Source organism: Phycodurus eques, chromosome 5 (assembly GCF_024500275.1).
Source record: "Phycodurus eques isolate BA_2022a chromosome 5, UOR_Pequ_1.1, whole genome shotgun sequence".
In the NCBI taxonomy this organism is placed as follows: domain Eukaryota; kingdom Metazoa; phylum Chordata; class Actinopteri; order Syngnathiformes; family Syngnathidae; genus Phycodurus; species Phycodurus eques.
Genome location: NC_084529.1, coordinates 27,830,722 through 27,847,392, shown reverse-complemented (window position 1 = coordinate 27,847,392; position 16,671 = coordinate 27,830,722). Strand labels below are relative to the sequence as shown.

The window sequence follows — 16,671 nt, the reverse complement described above, 5'->3', positions numbered from 1 at the left end:
GGGTGTGAATATGAGTATGAATGGTTGTTTGTCTGCGTCCTGTGATTGGCTGGCAACCAGTCCAAGGTGTATCGTGCCTCTCCCCCAAAATCAGCTGGGCTGGGCCCCAGCTCACCCACATCCCTCGTGAGGACAAGCGATAAAGATGGATGGACTTTTTAAAAAAAAATTTCTCCAAAAGGTTTATGGTTTGTAAATCATATGACCTTTGAGTTTAGTTTGAAGGTTGACTCTTTTATCATTCATCGGTCAGAGCTCAAAATGTTTGTTCAGTCTGAAAGATGGGCTCATAAAAGAGGTCCTCAGTTTACAGCTGCCCCAACATATGCGTTTTCGAGGTTACAAGAAGAAGAAGTTTGCGCAGCGGAGTAAGAATACGTTATCATGTGGCACAAGTCGGCCACCCACTCATTTCCTGCCATACTTACTGTTTTTCATTTGATTGTTTTACATTTATATTCCAAATTCAACACTTTTTAACATTTAAAGCAATGACCCCAGTTAAGTGTCCTTGCCTCAGACAAGCGAGTATCACCCTCAAAGAAGCTTCAGCTATTTTGTAGCCTTCCAGTGCGAAGGAAGGGTGAAAAGGGGACATTGATTAACATGTACGACAAGAAATCATTCCTTCTTCCTCACAGTGGCTGAAAATGAAGAGGCCAAAGCCAGAACATTGAGGTCGCTGATAAAGGCTACAGTATTAGGATATGCAGAGGGGCGAGGAAATCAATATGGCAGTTTGTCACGGTGCCTCTCCCAAGGAGCAGGACTGTGCAGCAGAAGGTAAGCGGCTGCCCTGTCAGCAAAGCACAGTGCCAGAAATCAAAGGCTAAGGGAGGCCGGAAGGAAGACAAGCACGTGTCTTTGTACACAGGCTGCACTTTGGTGATTAAAACCTATTTTATCAGACCTGTCTTGACACAGTAGCACGATTGACTAGCTGCTGCATGGAGGGTAATCACCAATTTACCTTCAAATAAATGAACAGGGGTTATTTATATTCTCGTATTGGCCACGCAAAATGGAGTAAGTGGTTACAACTGTGTGTTATTAAAGACGCCACATGCTGTCGCTCAATTCTGGAGGTGATTCAACGAAGGGTTGTTCTCTCAATGCGGATGACGGGCGAGACTGTAATGTCAGTGTGCGTGTTACAGCAGTTTGACCCCAAAAATGCATAAAATGACTCACCTCGCCCTCTTTCATACATACACGTTCCACACATTCTGATCTGCATTATGCTGCAACTTAAAACAAATGAGTCAAATTATTTGAACAGACAATAAGGCAATTTATTGTCTTCGGTCTTTTGAAGACCTTTGAATTATAAATCTAAGGATGAATGAAATCCAACTCTTCAAAGACTTATTAAAGACCCTGAAGATGAAGTCAGGTTTGTTTCTAAATACGATACACATGTTTGAAGAATTGCTGAAAAATGTGCAAAGACTGAGAACTATGTAGTACTCAGTTGTGGAGCTATAGCGTTAAAACTTGTTTTTCACCATTTGAGTTTGAGCCCCTTCGTTTGCATCAGCAGGCATCTGATTAATTACAACGGTTAGCTAGCAGTTAGCTACCTAGCTATGCCTACACCCCGAAAATGCATCCTGCCTTCAGACAGTCTGCTGGCAAGGCCGCTTTAGAGCGCCTCATTGTCAAATCTGAGTGTGTCCCGGAGAGAAAAGGTGAACGAGGGTGGAATTTGTTCTTTTTTTGTTTCAAAGTGCCACTTGCCATGCGGCGTGTGGCAGCTTTTGACCCGGTGTGATATAATTTAACCACGCAGAGCCTTTAAGTGGATATACTTTCGCGTCTCAAACATGTAATGTGTCAGGTCAAAGTATACATATTTTAGTGACAGTTGAGCAGGGCCCAGTTTCGGCGCATTCAGCATAGGCACGGCCACGGCGTTTGAGAGCCGAGAGAATGGCTTGATTTTTCAAAAGTTTGAAGCCTAATTTTTATTTTTATTTTTTTTAAATCACATTTGGCAGGGTTGTTAACAAAACTTCTCCGGTGTGTCAAATTTAGAAGACATTTATTTTCACTTTACAAGAACTTTCAAGATCTGTGGCCACCTTTTATTAATAATGCATTTGTGCAACGTTGTGTGTTAAAAGTTAAAGCATAACATCACTACAACCAAACATGTACAGTATTTCTAATCCATTTTTAATGTTAAGCATGCTCTCAAAATAAACAGTGTTGTGTGTCAGCATAACAACATGCATACGACTCCTCTGTTGCAACTTGAAATCTTTAATAATTCAACAGAAAAGGAACACTTGAGACAGAGAAAGACACTCCTGTCAATATGCCCACTGGAGCTTCTCCACAGTAAATGTAAATAACACACAACCTATCGTTTTGCATTTTTTGGGCTCAATATTGAGCACCTTCTTCTTCCTTGTAGGCAAAATAGACTTTTACAGGACCAACGCTCGTCTGGACCGTTTCTGCAGCACCCACAACCATCCAACAACCGATTCCGTAGGCCAAACAGGGAATACCTGCAACACACCCATCTTATCACTGTATTGTTTGAGGCATTTATTGGTCAAATACTGTATACTGACCTAGATTGATAACTTTGAGCATGGTAAAAAACCTGTCCTCGAAGTCCAGGTTCTGTGGAGGTGCTTTGGTGCAGTGGTACTTTATGAAGGGGAAGCAGCCGGTTCGGAGTATGTGGTAGTTGCATCCCCGAACGCTCCAGTTGAAGTTGGACAGCCCAAACTGGTCATTATGGACGGCAGAGTAGCGGACGCAGAAAGAGGTCCACGGTGGAAGCTTTCGCTGCACAAGGTGACAGGTGAGCACCTCCGAGGCGGCCGGACGAGTCACCGATTTGCCCAAAGTGCTCGGAAACAGCGCGAGTTTTACCAAGACGTGGTGTACTTTTCTCAAAAGCTCCCTCATAACGTGTACTTATGTGGTACTTCGAATGTTACGATTGCATGATGAACTTCAAAATGAAGTACAGTACCGTGCTCACGTTCCAAATGAGCTACTGCCTCTTTAACAAATAATAATATTTTTTTAAAAGTTACTAACTCGGTCGGCTATAGTTAGCAAACACGATCCTCCTGCTGTGATCTGGACACACGCTACTTGAAACAGAATTACACGTACAAATGCAGATGCTTTACATACATACATACATGCACTGTTTTTTGTTGGGGTTTTTTTGTCCATGAAATACAACAAACATGAGAAAGGACAGCTGACCTGAGGAGCATTTGCTGCTTACATGGCGGTGAATGGGTGCTCAAGATAAAGTCGTCCGGGTGGAAACAAATGTGGCGGAAAAAAAGAAAAAAAATAATTCAACATTGTGCATCTAAAAAAAAGAATATCGTGGATAACTAATCGAATATACTGTAATTTATTATAGTAGGTCACTTCCAAAAGTGAAATCCATATATTGCATAGATTTACTAAACACAAAAAAAGGGAAATAGTTCATAGTATCTGCAATATATATATATATATATATATATATATAACTATATATATAGTGCGCAATACCACTGCCACTGTTGGCACCTTTGCAATAAGTAAATGCTAGCACATCAACTCCTTCAAAGGGAAAAATAAGTGGGAATGAATCACAATTAACTCTTGTTCATGTATATACAGTTTAGATTTTAGGAAAAGTAATTCTCAGGATGTGCAACTTGCATGATGTAGATGAAGAGGGATCGTTAAGCCATTAGCAAAACTATCAGCAAACTATCTTAAAATTGGTTTCTCCTTGCATTTTAGAGGATGATATTCCTGATGAATGACAGATGACAAATTGCGGGCAAAGGTCATAAGGGCTCCCTGGAGATCCTCTGAGACAGTTCTATTAACGACAGCCAAAACAAAAAAAAAGGCTTACTAATGATTCCCATGTTGCAAGCTAACAAACATTCATCATCTTCATTTGAGGATTGTGGTTAAATGAACATTTCGGTGCACATCATTTCCTGTGATGAAGGGGAATGAGAATAGTTGACTGTAGCAAAACTGTAAATCATACAAACAGAAGACATACTGTATACTGTATATCCCTGGCATCGGGTGGAATCCTCATATCTCCAAAACCATTAGTTTTCACGAAACCCAAAAAACAGCAAATTTGTTGAACCATTAACATTGCATTATCAAAGAGAGCAAGCCATTTTCAACACTTGAGATTAGTTTATAATTTGTAAAAATAACACATACATGGGGAATGACCAATAGTATAGATTAGTGAAAAAATATGAAATTTACCAAATTTGGACATAGGAGGTTTTGGCCCAACACCAGCGATATGTGAATGGCTATAAGTACCATATGGAACATACGACAAGTCCTAATCCACCCAAAAAATATACTGATACTTTATGACTTGTTTAAAATTTTATCAATTTTAATAGACACTAGACATAAAACATCCAGAACCCGTTCACCTGTAGCTGTAAAAATAATATGTCATTATTTCACACTGGTGTGGGTGGCATGTTCACCTTTGTAAAATGTGTTCAATCTTGTGCTGTGATCCTTGCACATTTAAAGGAGGAAACAACATGGGGAAATTGGAGTGAAACAAGTGATTACCAATAACTGCATAAATATGCATGGTTGAAGATGACACCAATGTATACTACTGGGCATTGTCCAAGTTGTTATTTATGATACTTTATTTGTACCACATAACAATCAGGTTCCAATAATTACCTCAAACTATTAACTTTTGAATAACAGTGAATTGATGAGGGGAAAATGTACAACTGAAAAAAATGACCCATGTTGAGATCTCAACACCCAAAATCTTGATGTTAAAAATGTTCTAGCGCTGTGCTTAAAAAAAAAATATGCTTTGCAGATCAGTCCAATGTATTGCCCCAAACCGCTATAAGAACACCACTGTAAAAAAAAGGAGCTAAAGAAAAGCAGTTATTTTTAAGAAATCTCCCAAATACACAGCCTAACTGTGTGGGATTCAGGTGTGTCTCATGCATTGTATGGTGTGTTAAGTGGTAAAATAGTGACATCGTTGGTGGTTGTACCCCGCAATTATGTCCTCAGGGTCACTGCTGAGTTTGGAGAGAGAGTGTATGATTGGCGAGCATGGTGAGTGTAGGGGCACATGTGGTAAAGTGTTGGACATTTCTTAATTAACTGCTGGGAGAAGCAATTGATGTTTTGAAGCTGCACCAAATACAATATGGGTTTAATTGTATGAAGCCAATCAAATAAACTATGAGCGGTTCAGTAAAGGTTTCCATTCAGGTTGAAAACAGTGCTGAATGTGATGCTTTTACCTCTGCAATGAACAATGCACTGCACCACAATAGAGTGTGGGACATAAGTAACAATGGATAAGCTGATTACTTAAAATGGTGAAGGCTCAAGAGGATAGAAGTGTTCCAGGTTTTCAAGCACCTTTGGGAGACAAAGCCCGACGACCTAAGCCTGAGTGAGCACAGGAGATGGGAGCCAATAACTCGCCATGCTGCACGTGTGGCTGTTCTTGTCAAGCACATGCACCTCACACAACAATAAAAGTGTCCAACAGGGACTTAATTGTGTTTGTAATATGCAGGCCTCTAATGATGGCTACCGCTAAAGCCATTAACCACCGTGGTGGCTCAACGGCTGGTCTGAGGCACCAGGCCACCAACTAAATGAATGTTTGATAAAATAATACAAGTTGCAAATTAACAAGCGTAAACTCGGGCATACTGTTAATAAAAGACGTCTATTGTTTAAAGGCCTGGTACCAGGTTGATGAGGTGTTCAGGCATGCATAAGCACGCATAATGAAACTGGTATGAATTATTAATGTGTTGGTTATTTAGACTCATCTATCAAAATGATAATGAAGTCAGCACCTAAACACCAATTGAGCTCTTTGCGTAATTACAATGTTTAGTTGTATTTAACCAAAATGAAGAGCAAAACACTGATCTGTATTTGTGATTACTGTGGTACTTATTAGTTTGTTATTCTCCGAAGTCTCATCCTGCGATTGTCCTCTTGCTCGATACATTTATTTCTTTTGCAAAATAAATTTGTACATCAAAATTGAGGTTGTGCAAATCGGAATTCAGTCAACATTTTTAGAAAGAATTCATCCCTTAAAGTTGCACAAAAATCCGAACTTCTATCATGCGTGACATTTTCTCTGTTTGCAGCTGTCAGCATTGTACATGAGAATCTGTTCTCAGTTACCTTACCTGAATAAAGGAAGGTTAAAAAGATAAAAAAATAAAACTAAAAAATATCTCACAGAATTTCATTTGTTATCAAAGATTGTCTTGTTGTTTATACATTTTACAGCTGTGTTCTTCTTTTAATCACACCTGTGTGACAATTATGAATGAGGCGTAACGTGATATCAACAGTGGTTAACTTATTGTCTTACAATTGTATGACAGCTAAACAAATTCAAATATCCTTGATCACCAATACCATTGGTGATCAAGGTCCTGGTAGTGATCATCAGGACCATCTGGGTTATAAGCAGCTGATCAATGTAAACACCCTTTGGTCCCCTTCTGTTAAGGAAATAAAAACCCACAATAGTAAGTGAAATAACTTGAACCTGACAAACCTTCGCCAAAATGCATATGAACATGCCACAAATATTCTGGAGGAACCTCATTGGGACTGTTGCGTCGGCTTTATGTTCACAGAAACAAAACGGAAGTAGAAAAGAACACTACCTACTGTGAAACACGGATGCGGCTTGGTTTTGTTCTGGGGCTACTGTGTTACTTCCAACACAGGGTGTCTTGAATTTGTGCAAAGAAGACAATGAAGAAAGACTATCAAGGCATTCTGGAGCAAAATGTGCTGACCAGTGTCAGATACTGTGTTCTCAGCCAAGCGTCATGGGTCCTTCATTAGGATAAAGACCAAATACATGTAGCTAAAAGCGCTCAAGAATTGTTAATACCAAAACATTGTACTATTCTGTATTCATGTTTTACGAGTCTGTATCTAAATCCAATTGGAGATCTTTGGAAGGAGTTGAAACCTGGACTCTGGAGAAGGCAGCTCAGAGAGCCGGAGCAGTTTTCTCAAGAGGACTGGGACAAAATTCCCATCAACTGGTGCACAAGTCTCATTGAGAGACACAGAAATGGTTTTATTTCGGTGATTGCCTAAAAAGGCAAAGCAATGCAAAAAAGAAGTGTAGGGTACAGTGCCATCATTGCTTTTCCTGGCCAGTTTCTTTCATAGATACAATTTTAATAATTATGTTTCACCACAATTCAAAAGTGATGCCTGATTTTTCATTGCTCATTTTCCGTATATTTCAATTTTGTACTTTTTATCAGTTTCTTGTTATTTCAGTGACCCTTGTGGTATTATTTATTTTTTTTCTTAACAAAGGAAAACCAACATTTTTTTGCCTTTATGCTTAGGTGAGGTCCAGGTCCACTGCCCATCCCTGCAAACAAGATTGCAACAGCTTTGGGTCACAGACTCAACACATTTCAATTGACTCCCCACATTGGATGAAAAAAATAAAATTCCCTCTTTCAGTCCTTCCAATGTCATCCAAGTTGAGCAGAAGAAAACTCGACAGATATGGGTTATTCAGTTGTTGAATGACAACCTCACCAAGTAGATCCTTCACTGCATATGTGGACACAGTTTGCCCTGAGCCAGTTCGTTAGGCCCATGTCTGATGTGAAGTTCCCATATGAATGTATGCATGTATGGTTAATGGCATCATTAGAAGTATATTAAGGGGTCAGGTACGGTCGTAGTCTCCTACTTAAACAGGGCTAATTTTCCCCATAATATCCTAATAGCTATGCCCTTTCTCGAAACGTGGCAAATAAATCACAAGTGAAGGAGTTGTTAATAACTAAGTGGCAGTCAGCTGCCTCCTTTTGCTGTTCCTATTTGTCAAAGTAAACACTCCTGCCACTAAATGCAAATGGCCGCTTGACAGAACGCCAAAGTCTTTCGGACCAGGCCGCTTCATCTTCACTATTACATGATGGCCTGACCATGTTTAATTCTCTTATACGTTCGACTTGGTATAATCGTGACGCTGTATAATGTGCTCAAATGATGATGGATATATCGGCTCGAGGCCGCACTTACTGATTCTCATTTAAATGTCCTATTGTTTATGCTTATAGAAATTTAACAGCACTAATGTTTTGGCTTTGAAATATAATTTGCGTTTAAAACGTAATGCCGAAATCCATACTAATTTCAAGTCCTTCAATGCATGATATAGACTCATGCATGATCATGAGTGTGAATGGGTGTTTGTCTATGACGGTGATTCCCAACCAGTGTGCCATGGCACATTAGTGTGCCACGAGCGATCTTCACGTGCGCCGTGGGAAATGATCAAATTTTACTTCATTGCTCACAAAATGACATTTACAATAAATAATGTATCTTTGTTCATCTACTTATGCCAGTGAGGCATAGTGACAGACAGAACAAATGAATGGTCTTCTATAGGATGGCAGGAGGCACATACAGTAATTAATGTAGCCACTTTTTGTGACATTTTTGTTTGTTGGCGTGCCGTGAGATTTTTCAGTTGTAAAATATGTGCCTTGGCTCCTTAAAGGTGGGAAATGGCTAAATGACTGGTGACTACTTCAGTGTGTATCCCGCCTCTTGCCCAAAGTCAGCTCAAGTTATCCGCTAAAGGGTTATAGAAAATGGATAGGTCGATATACAGAACATAAGTGGAAATGCATCCTATAAGTGAAGGCAAGACATTACTTCAGCAGACTTTACCAGTGACCTATTGTATACATCAGGCTGATACATCAGAGACAGACAAACTCTACAGTGCACGGTCACTCCACTCACTAAAATTCTACTTCTGATGCCCCATTGTTGCTCCTGACAAAGCCGTGGGAAATGTAAGTCTGGGTTGTACCTGTGTTCCATTGCCTTGGATTTTCATTAAAAACGCCCGATGCTGCAGCTGAGGCCCCCGGCGCTCCACAATGTGAGGAACGGCAACAAGGGCAAACATATGTGACCCACTTCTTCCCATCAAATAAAGTATGCAGCTTTCAGCAACAGGTTTGAATCTAAATTGATGTTTAAACCCAGACAGGTTTGCCCATGTGGCTCGGCGCCCATTTCACGTAGATGTGTCTTTAATGCAGCTGCCTCCATTGTGTCATGGACTGTTCATGGCCTGCCTCTTAATTATGCTGTCAGTGAATCTCATTCAAATACTTAAAAACACTGAAATGGAGATTTGATTTTTAAGAGTGTCATCGTATCCTTCTAAACTCTTCTCATTGTCAGTGAAATTGTGCTCTTACAGTTGATCTTACCTTTAGTACTGATTGAAATGATGAATCAATTTCTGTGCACAATTGCAGACTCCATATACTGTTGGGTTATTGGTTCTCTATTGAAGTGATTTCCCATCACAGTCCTGTGGCACACGAGTGGTCTGTGACAGATAATCAAGGGTGCTGCAGAAAATTATTATTTATTATTTACAACTACAGTGTACAGTATCTTTGTGCATCTAGCGTTACCAGCGATATATAGTGAAAGGCAGAATAATGAAATGCTCTTCCATTGGATGGCAGAAGGTACAATGTATCTACTTGTTGCCATTTATATGTAATACAGAATAAGTCATTCCTGTATATCAGCTTTATGTTTAATTAAGCACGCCCAAATTTCACACCGAGTAAGTCAGTTTGTGAGTAAATCGAAACGAAATCATCAGCATTTAAGTATTCGTACCTTTTGTGACATTTTAGAGTGGTAGTGTCCCCTGATATTGGTTCAATAATGGTTGTGAAAAACTGCTCTCAGCACACTGCACATTTTAATAACTAACTTCTAACTCCAGCGCAAGAACAGTATCATCAAATTCTTTACAAAGATAATGATATATTTTAATTGATGCAATCATAGAAACATTAATATCAAGTCAAAACTGAGCATTATTGCCCTTGTAAAAACATGTTTTCATGCAGCTCCTCTCACATTACATTGCGTAGCTCCATGTGCTCAATTTTATTCGATTTTTATCTTTGTAACGGGCAGAATTTCTGAAAACGGTCATGTATTTTTTATTTATGTATTTATTTTTTAATTAACGTTTATATTACATTGTCTCAACACCGCTTTAACCACTCAGTGTTAACATCTGTTCCATTAGATACTACCCTCTAGTGGCAAGCATTCCCTTCCCTTCAATCGAGACATCAATGGCATCAACTGTGTGTGTGGGGGGGACAAAATAAAATGTTTCGCAGTAAGAGCCACCATAAAAAAAATAAAAATAAAGGGAGAAATGTTGGATTTTCAGGGGAGCTACGTCTCACCGTGTCCATTACAATAAAAGAAGTTCCAGCACTGAAAAGAAAACATACACGCACACAAAAAAAAAACAGTTTACTTTAAAAGAACAACAACAACAAAACAGTTTATTAAAATATACACCCAAATTATTTTTAGGAAATGTTAATGGTGCAATTTTAAATCAAATTCACTTGCCAGTATCAAGTAAAAGCTAAACAAAACTATTATAAAGTTATGAAGTAAATGTTACTTGATCACATTAATATAGGAAAATAACTAACAATAAAACCTAGAACAAAAACCTTACATGTCTCTAATATTTCCTGTTTTGACATTTCAAGTAAATTCAACTTCATCTTGTTTGAAAATGAAATGACCTGTTTTAAATAATTTTACACAATACAATTTAGTAAATGTTGCTTGTTTTCTTTTTGTTTTCTCTCATGCTACTCGCACCACAAATTACACACACACACACACACACACACACACACACACACACACACACACACACACACACATATATATATATATCATTTTATATATTATATTATAATTTAAGTTTTTTACATTCCAGCAGTGTTGCAAAATTACTGCCTTGCAAGACGTTTTTCTGCCCCAGACTACAGTTCACCATGTTTACCACATTTTAATCATGTGCAACTGAAATTTCAGTGCTTTTTTTCCCCCAGTGGAGTTAAGTCCAGTACAGTCCTCCAGATAGACTTTCCCTGGCTAAGCACGAACGCCTGCTCTAAGATTTTGGTGTTTTCATTCGCGGTGGTAGTAGCAGGCCTTCCGCTGCATGGTTTGTCAAGAACAGATCCTGTTTCCAGAAACCTGCCATTGATAGTGCAAATTGTACAACACATTGGCGCAACGTGACGGCCATTATGCTTCTCAAACTGGCGCTGAACTGCAATCGGGGACAGAAAAACGTCTTGCCAGTTGTCAATGTTGTAGTACTGCTCCAGTGTCAATTGGTGAGTCATGAACTATAGGGAACACTGTAATACGCTTACAGAAACGGCAAAGCCCAAGCAAATGCTGATGGTCTCACGTTTGTCAGAATGATACCTGAAATGAAATTGAAAAAGAAAATGTATAATGACTTTTGGGACACCCTGTTTATCATGCAAAAATAGGGGGGGGGGGGGAAACAAAAAAAACAACCTACAAACAAACAAAAAAAACATTATATTGCATGCCCTTTTCTGCTAAGGAAATTTAGAGTCTTAATGGTCAGATGATATAAAGAAAGCATTTCATTTTACAACTGGTGGATTAATAGACAGTGCAGCCAGGCGCTGGAAGCAGAGGTTAAACTATAATAAACCATCATATTTCCAGTGTCGTAAATCAAGCAGGTTTGAGCAAAACTTAATCCTGATATATGAGATCGGGTTTCCGTGGCAAAGCAATTTTCAGTCAGCCACGGCAGGTAGGCTAAGCGGCCAGGGGTTAACCAATAACAGCACATTGTGGAGTAGATCACTTAAGAATGACCTACAGTCTGAAAGATGGAGGGCTCTGAATGTCTCGGCATTGTAAGGTTAAAGGGTACGCCTTAAATGGTAGAATCAGTGTATCGACACAATAAAACCTGACAGTTTATTAGAGGGTCATGTGACACATTTGCTCTCCGCGCCCACTGTTTGCCTTGCCTCTCTCCACATCCCAGGGGGGCTGTAAGAGAGGCTCCTATCTGCTCAAATGCCTCCCTGATCTTGCCTAAACATTGATCTGCTTCCACAATATAGTGAAATGGAGCAATTTGACACCACATGTTGCATCACTCTAGACTGCATCCATCACAGTGGCCTCTTGCCACGCTCTCACCTTCTGACCCATGGCACGTACTGGGTCTCTCAATGCTAACCTCGAAAAACTCTTAAGCCGGGTCACTCGTATCTCAAGGCACCACTGTGTAACCTAAATCTTATCTTTTTAACTTTTGTTTGCTCATCGTTCTCCAGATGTTGAGTGCTGTGCCGCAAATGCCTTTGTGTTATCCCGATGACTCCAGTAACTTCTTGTTATCACGGAGACCTTAGGTGGCTGCTTCAATTTCTTAGCGGGCGCCTGATGGACGAAGTGGGAGGGGCCAATCTCTGAGTGACAGCCTATTATCAGAAGGCCTCCCGAGTCTAATGGCTTTAAAGTTACAAGCACGGAGACAGCACCTGCCCTCAATAACAACGCTCTCTTCGCTGGGCAGCTGATGAATACTGAAGCTAAGCCCATCTATCCGGGGATCAATCAGGACCATGACCGGGATCGATAACACTCTTGCTTCTGTAACTAGCGGGTGCCATAATGGTTTCGCCACTTAATTACGTTGTCAGTTTCTAACTTTTGTTTTAGGTGTCTCTTCAACAGTTTGGGAGCACAAGTGCATGCTTCGTTTTGACAATGTGTGAACCATACCAAATTTTTGTTAGTAAGCTATAACTTTAACTTAATTAGAAATGGTGAATCCCTCAGAAATAACCAGCTGAGAAATGTTCTCACTGATATCAAATGGAAGGGGGAAATTTTTTTTTTTTTAAGAACTTACATCAATTTACCGGTACACTGTATCGAAGCAATATTTAAATTGGAGTTTATTAAATCCCAACCTCAACTGTTCTAAACTGACGTAAACATGAAACATGTGTTGTCTTGCATAGGAGGTGTAGTATACATTATCATCAATATGCTGAAAGCTATGCTGACAACAAAGGATCATTTCTGTTCTATTTTGATTTGGATGAGGTTTGAGTGCGCTCCAAGGAGAATTTAATCAAGAGATAAAAACAGCACCATTTTCAACCTGAAAAAAAAAAAAAGTATCGCATTCGGAAATCAAAGAACATCTTATTTGTTCTTTCATTGATGTATCCGAGTGTTATTTGTGTTTTGAGTGAGTCTGTGTGGCGTCACTGGAGATTATGCTGTTGACATTCTAGTCATGTAAGAGCCATCATCATATTCAAGTACTGTAAGAGGAGAGGTCAAATGCTGCACAGTGATTCCCCCTGCACAAACCATAAAGCGCACAATGGTGCGGCAAAAAGTGTAAGGGAACTGTTGTCATTCGCTACGGTAGAGCAAGCTCACCCCGGGACTTTGCCTATGCAGTTCGCCAGAACAGCAGGCCACAAAGACAGGAGAGAGCGAGGAAGATGCTTTTGCAATAAATTCTGCAGACTTACACTGCGTACAGTAGCCTCTGATGGGATTCCGACTTTGCTTGGTATCCACATAGAGCCCTGCAATCTGCCCATAAATAAAACAGATGTTTTGCTTTGCTCCTTGATTGCCACTCGGTTTCTCTATCACACCGTGAAACAACAGCGGTGGGGAACTACTGCAAGTCTCGGGAGTGTTGCAGGGTTCAATCTGTTGTCTAAATGTTAATTTAATGTAACACTCTCCTGTGACATAAAGAATGTCAGGTAGAATTTAATATTTTTGCAACTGGCTACCAAACTTTTAAAGAAGTTTACCATTACAGGTATATGGGAGAAAGTTTACAGTAGGACAGTAGAGCATAAATCCTATAAGTGTAATCAGTGCCAAATTCATGGTTTAAAATTGTCTCTATATAATCGAATATAATCGAAGCTGGGGATCGTTTGGTGAATAATGCACTGAAAAAGTAGGCACATAGTCAAAATATCCACTGATGTTAAAAGTGAAAAATATTTTTACTGTTCGATTGAAAGTGTGTATCTCGAGTGTTTTTTTTAAACTCTTTTAAACTCCCAAAATGTGCAGATAATTGCCATTCACTGGACAGTGACAATACCGTGGATAGAAAAGGTCTACGCACCCCTGAACAAATGTCAGGATTTTGTGATTTAAAAAAAATGAAAACAAAATAAATAAGTTCAAAACCTTTTCCACCATTAATCTGACCTATAAATGGAATGTGGGCATAATTAATTCTAATGAACCCCAAATAAAGTTCAGATTTTCGACTAGTAGGCTTTGTTTGACATTTTTTCTTTCTAGCAGAATCCTAAGGATTTTGTGCTAACACCGACTGATATTTGGAACTGTTCATAATTCCCTCCAGCTTGGCTAAGGCCCCAGTTCCAACTGAAGGAAAAAAGCTGAACAGAGGTGCGCCGACATTTTAATATCCACGGTTCGCACCTTTCTTTCGAACTGTGTCAAAAATGAAAGAGTTCCAGAAGGTTTCATTGAAATCGATGAAAATTTGTCACCATTTTCGAAGAATATGCAATCAGAACACCTCTTTGTGGAACTGCTTATCAAATGACAAGTCTAACCTTAATAAGGTATCGCTCAAGATTTGTTTGTGACAAAAAAAGAAAGCCTCCATCTGTTGACGCTATTAGGTGTAATTTTTACCCTCCTGTGCCTAATGATCCATATACAAGTTGTGAGAGTGCTTAAGACTGTATGGCCCCCTTCAGGCGTTGCATGGCTGCAGATCTACATGTCTTTAACCTCTTTGTGTGTGTAAAAGCTCCAACGGGCCCAGGGGCTTTTTGGGAGGCTCAAACATCATGCCCGAGGCTGTGGGGGACCCCCCTCCAATGGTAGCTCTTCATCCTCCTCATCCTCCTCCTCTTGGTTGGACCTTTTCAGGCTATGTTGTGCACAGCCAGAGGGAATATGATTGTTGGTTTATTGTAAAAGCTTCCATTGCATTACCAAGAGTCAGCTTGCTCACGCTGAGCCTCAACAAGTCCTCATTAAAATACATTTGTCTGTGTAAGCTAATGAAAATTATATGAACCGCTATAGACATTTGGCTTTCCACAGAAACATATTTGTTTTATATGCTATTTAATGATCACTTTTTAGTGAACAATAATTTTGGTAAAATCATAGTTTTGTATTTTAAATATTAATTTGCAATAATAATTTGTTTTTCATGAAATGTTCATCACTATTATTTTTAGGGAATCTAATAACTGTCCTCCCCAAATAATTAATATCTTCAGAATCTGTGTTATTGCGTGTATTTCGGCCGAGTGCCCGGCTAATGAGAGTTGTATCTCAAAATAAAATGCAAAACATCGATCTACAGTTTCTGCTGTGAACAGATCAAATATTCATGCTTGTTTGCGTGAACCTTTATAATCTTTCGACACATACCAAATTGCTGTCTTGAATATTAACTGGAAGAAGAGCAGAAGGCCGTCGTAAAGCATTAAAGCGGTTAATGTATTTTATGGGAAAACAATGTCATGATGATAAAAAGATTCAGGCAATGCGGAACACAGGATGTGGGCTTTGCTTTGATTAAAAGAGCAAGGTGTAGAATAAAGGCCAGTTAAAGCGTTGCGTCCATATGGCCCCAAGGCCCCGAGGCTGTGGGCCTACACTTGGGGGCCTCGGCACGCTTCCCTCTCCATAGGACCCCAGCTGGTGAAACAAACTCCATTTACGCTCCTGCGCTGCCCAGGCCGCCATTACAGACCTTGGCGGCGGCTCAGCCTCTCTCCACCATAATTAACGGCCCCGATGCCATAACAATTACAGCCCCACGCCGTACATACGTCACGAATGAGGGGACCAGCTAATGGGAGCAAAATCAAGAGAACAAGAAGTTGGAGATTAATGCTCCTCCTTTCAAAAGGAATAAAAAAGTAAAATGGTTGTGCTCCAAGCTCACAGTCATTACGCTGTAAATAGTTTAGACAAAGCTCCCCATTAAATGGCGAAATGCTGTAATTAACACATGACAGAAAATCAAAGGCTATTTGTAAGCATATGAGACATAAGAGCTAGGGGCTTGTGCACAGATTACAACTGTAGTGAATGAATAGTTTAGCAATCCTTAAACACATTTTATTTGTTTGGACTGGGTTTTTGTTTAAATTGCCTTGCCGAACAAATGCTGTTATTTTTTTAGAATGATAAAGTCACAATTTTAGCTCTCCATAGCATATTAGCAAATAACATAGCTGTGATTCAGCTACCGAAGGTTTTGTTCAAATTATTTACTGTCGGAATGTCAGGTATTCACTAATGGTAAACCCGAGGTTTTAGAACACAACCACAAGAATAACAATGCCCTATGGACCTTATTGCGATCCATTCTGGTGCGTTTAACAGCAGAAGGGAGTCAAGTCTATTTTTGAGCTGCCTCATCTCAACAATTGGCACAATCTTCATTTCAATATCCAGCTGTTCCAGTAATATCGTCTGCTGTTTATCTAGTTACTCAGATGTTAACTTTAAGTGGCTCATTCCTCATTGGCATGGGGCGTAAAAAAAATATAGAATCGCAATAAACTGTAATTTGTCCAGCTTTTCTAAAACTTACTCTTCGGAGTGAGCCATAAAAACAAAGTGTGATACTTAAAATCAGTAATTCTGGTACAACTGCGTGGATCTGAAATCCAAGCCATTCAG

The 16,671-nt window shown here is 39.6% G+C and overlaps 1 protein-coding gene across 1 annotated transcript; it reads right to left on the bottom strand.

Annotated features, from left to right (window-relative positions):
- Window positions 1-2,246: 2,246 nt before the first annotated feature.
- On the bottom strand, window positions 2,247-3,263 carry c5h15orf61 (chromosome 5 C15orf61 homolog). The gene is made up of 2 exons (XM_061677153.1): window positions 2,580-3,263; window positions 2,247-2,513 (listed from the first exon to the last, which is right to left on the bottom strand). The coding sequence occupies exons 1-2, from the start codon at window positions 2,920-2,922 to the stop codon at window positions 2,386-2,388; spliced, it is 471 nt and encodes a 156-aa protein (XP_061533137.1). The 5' UTR covers window positions 2,923-3,263; the 3' UTR covers window positions 2,247-2,385.
- Window positions 3,264-16,671: the final 13,408 nt, after the last annotated feature.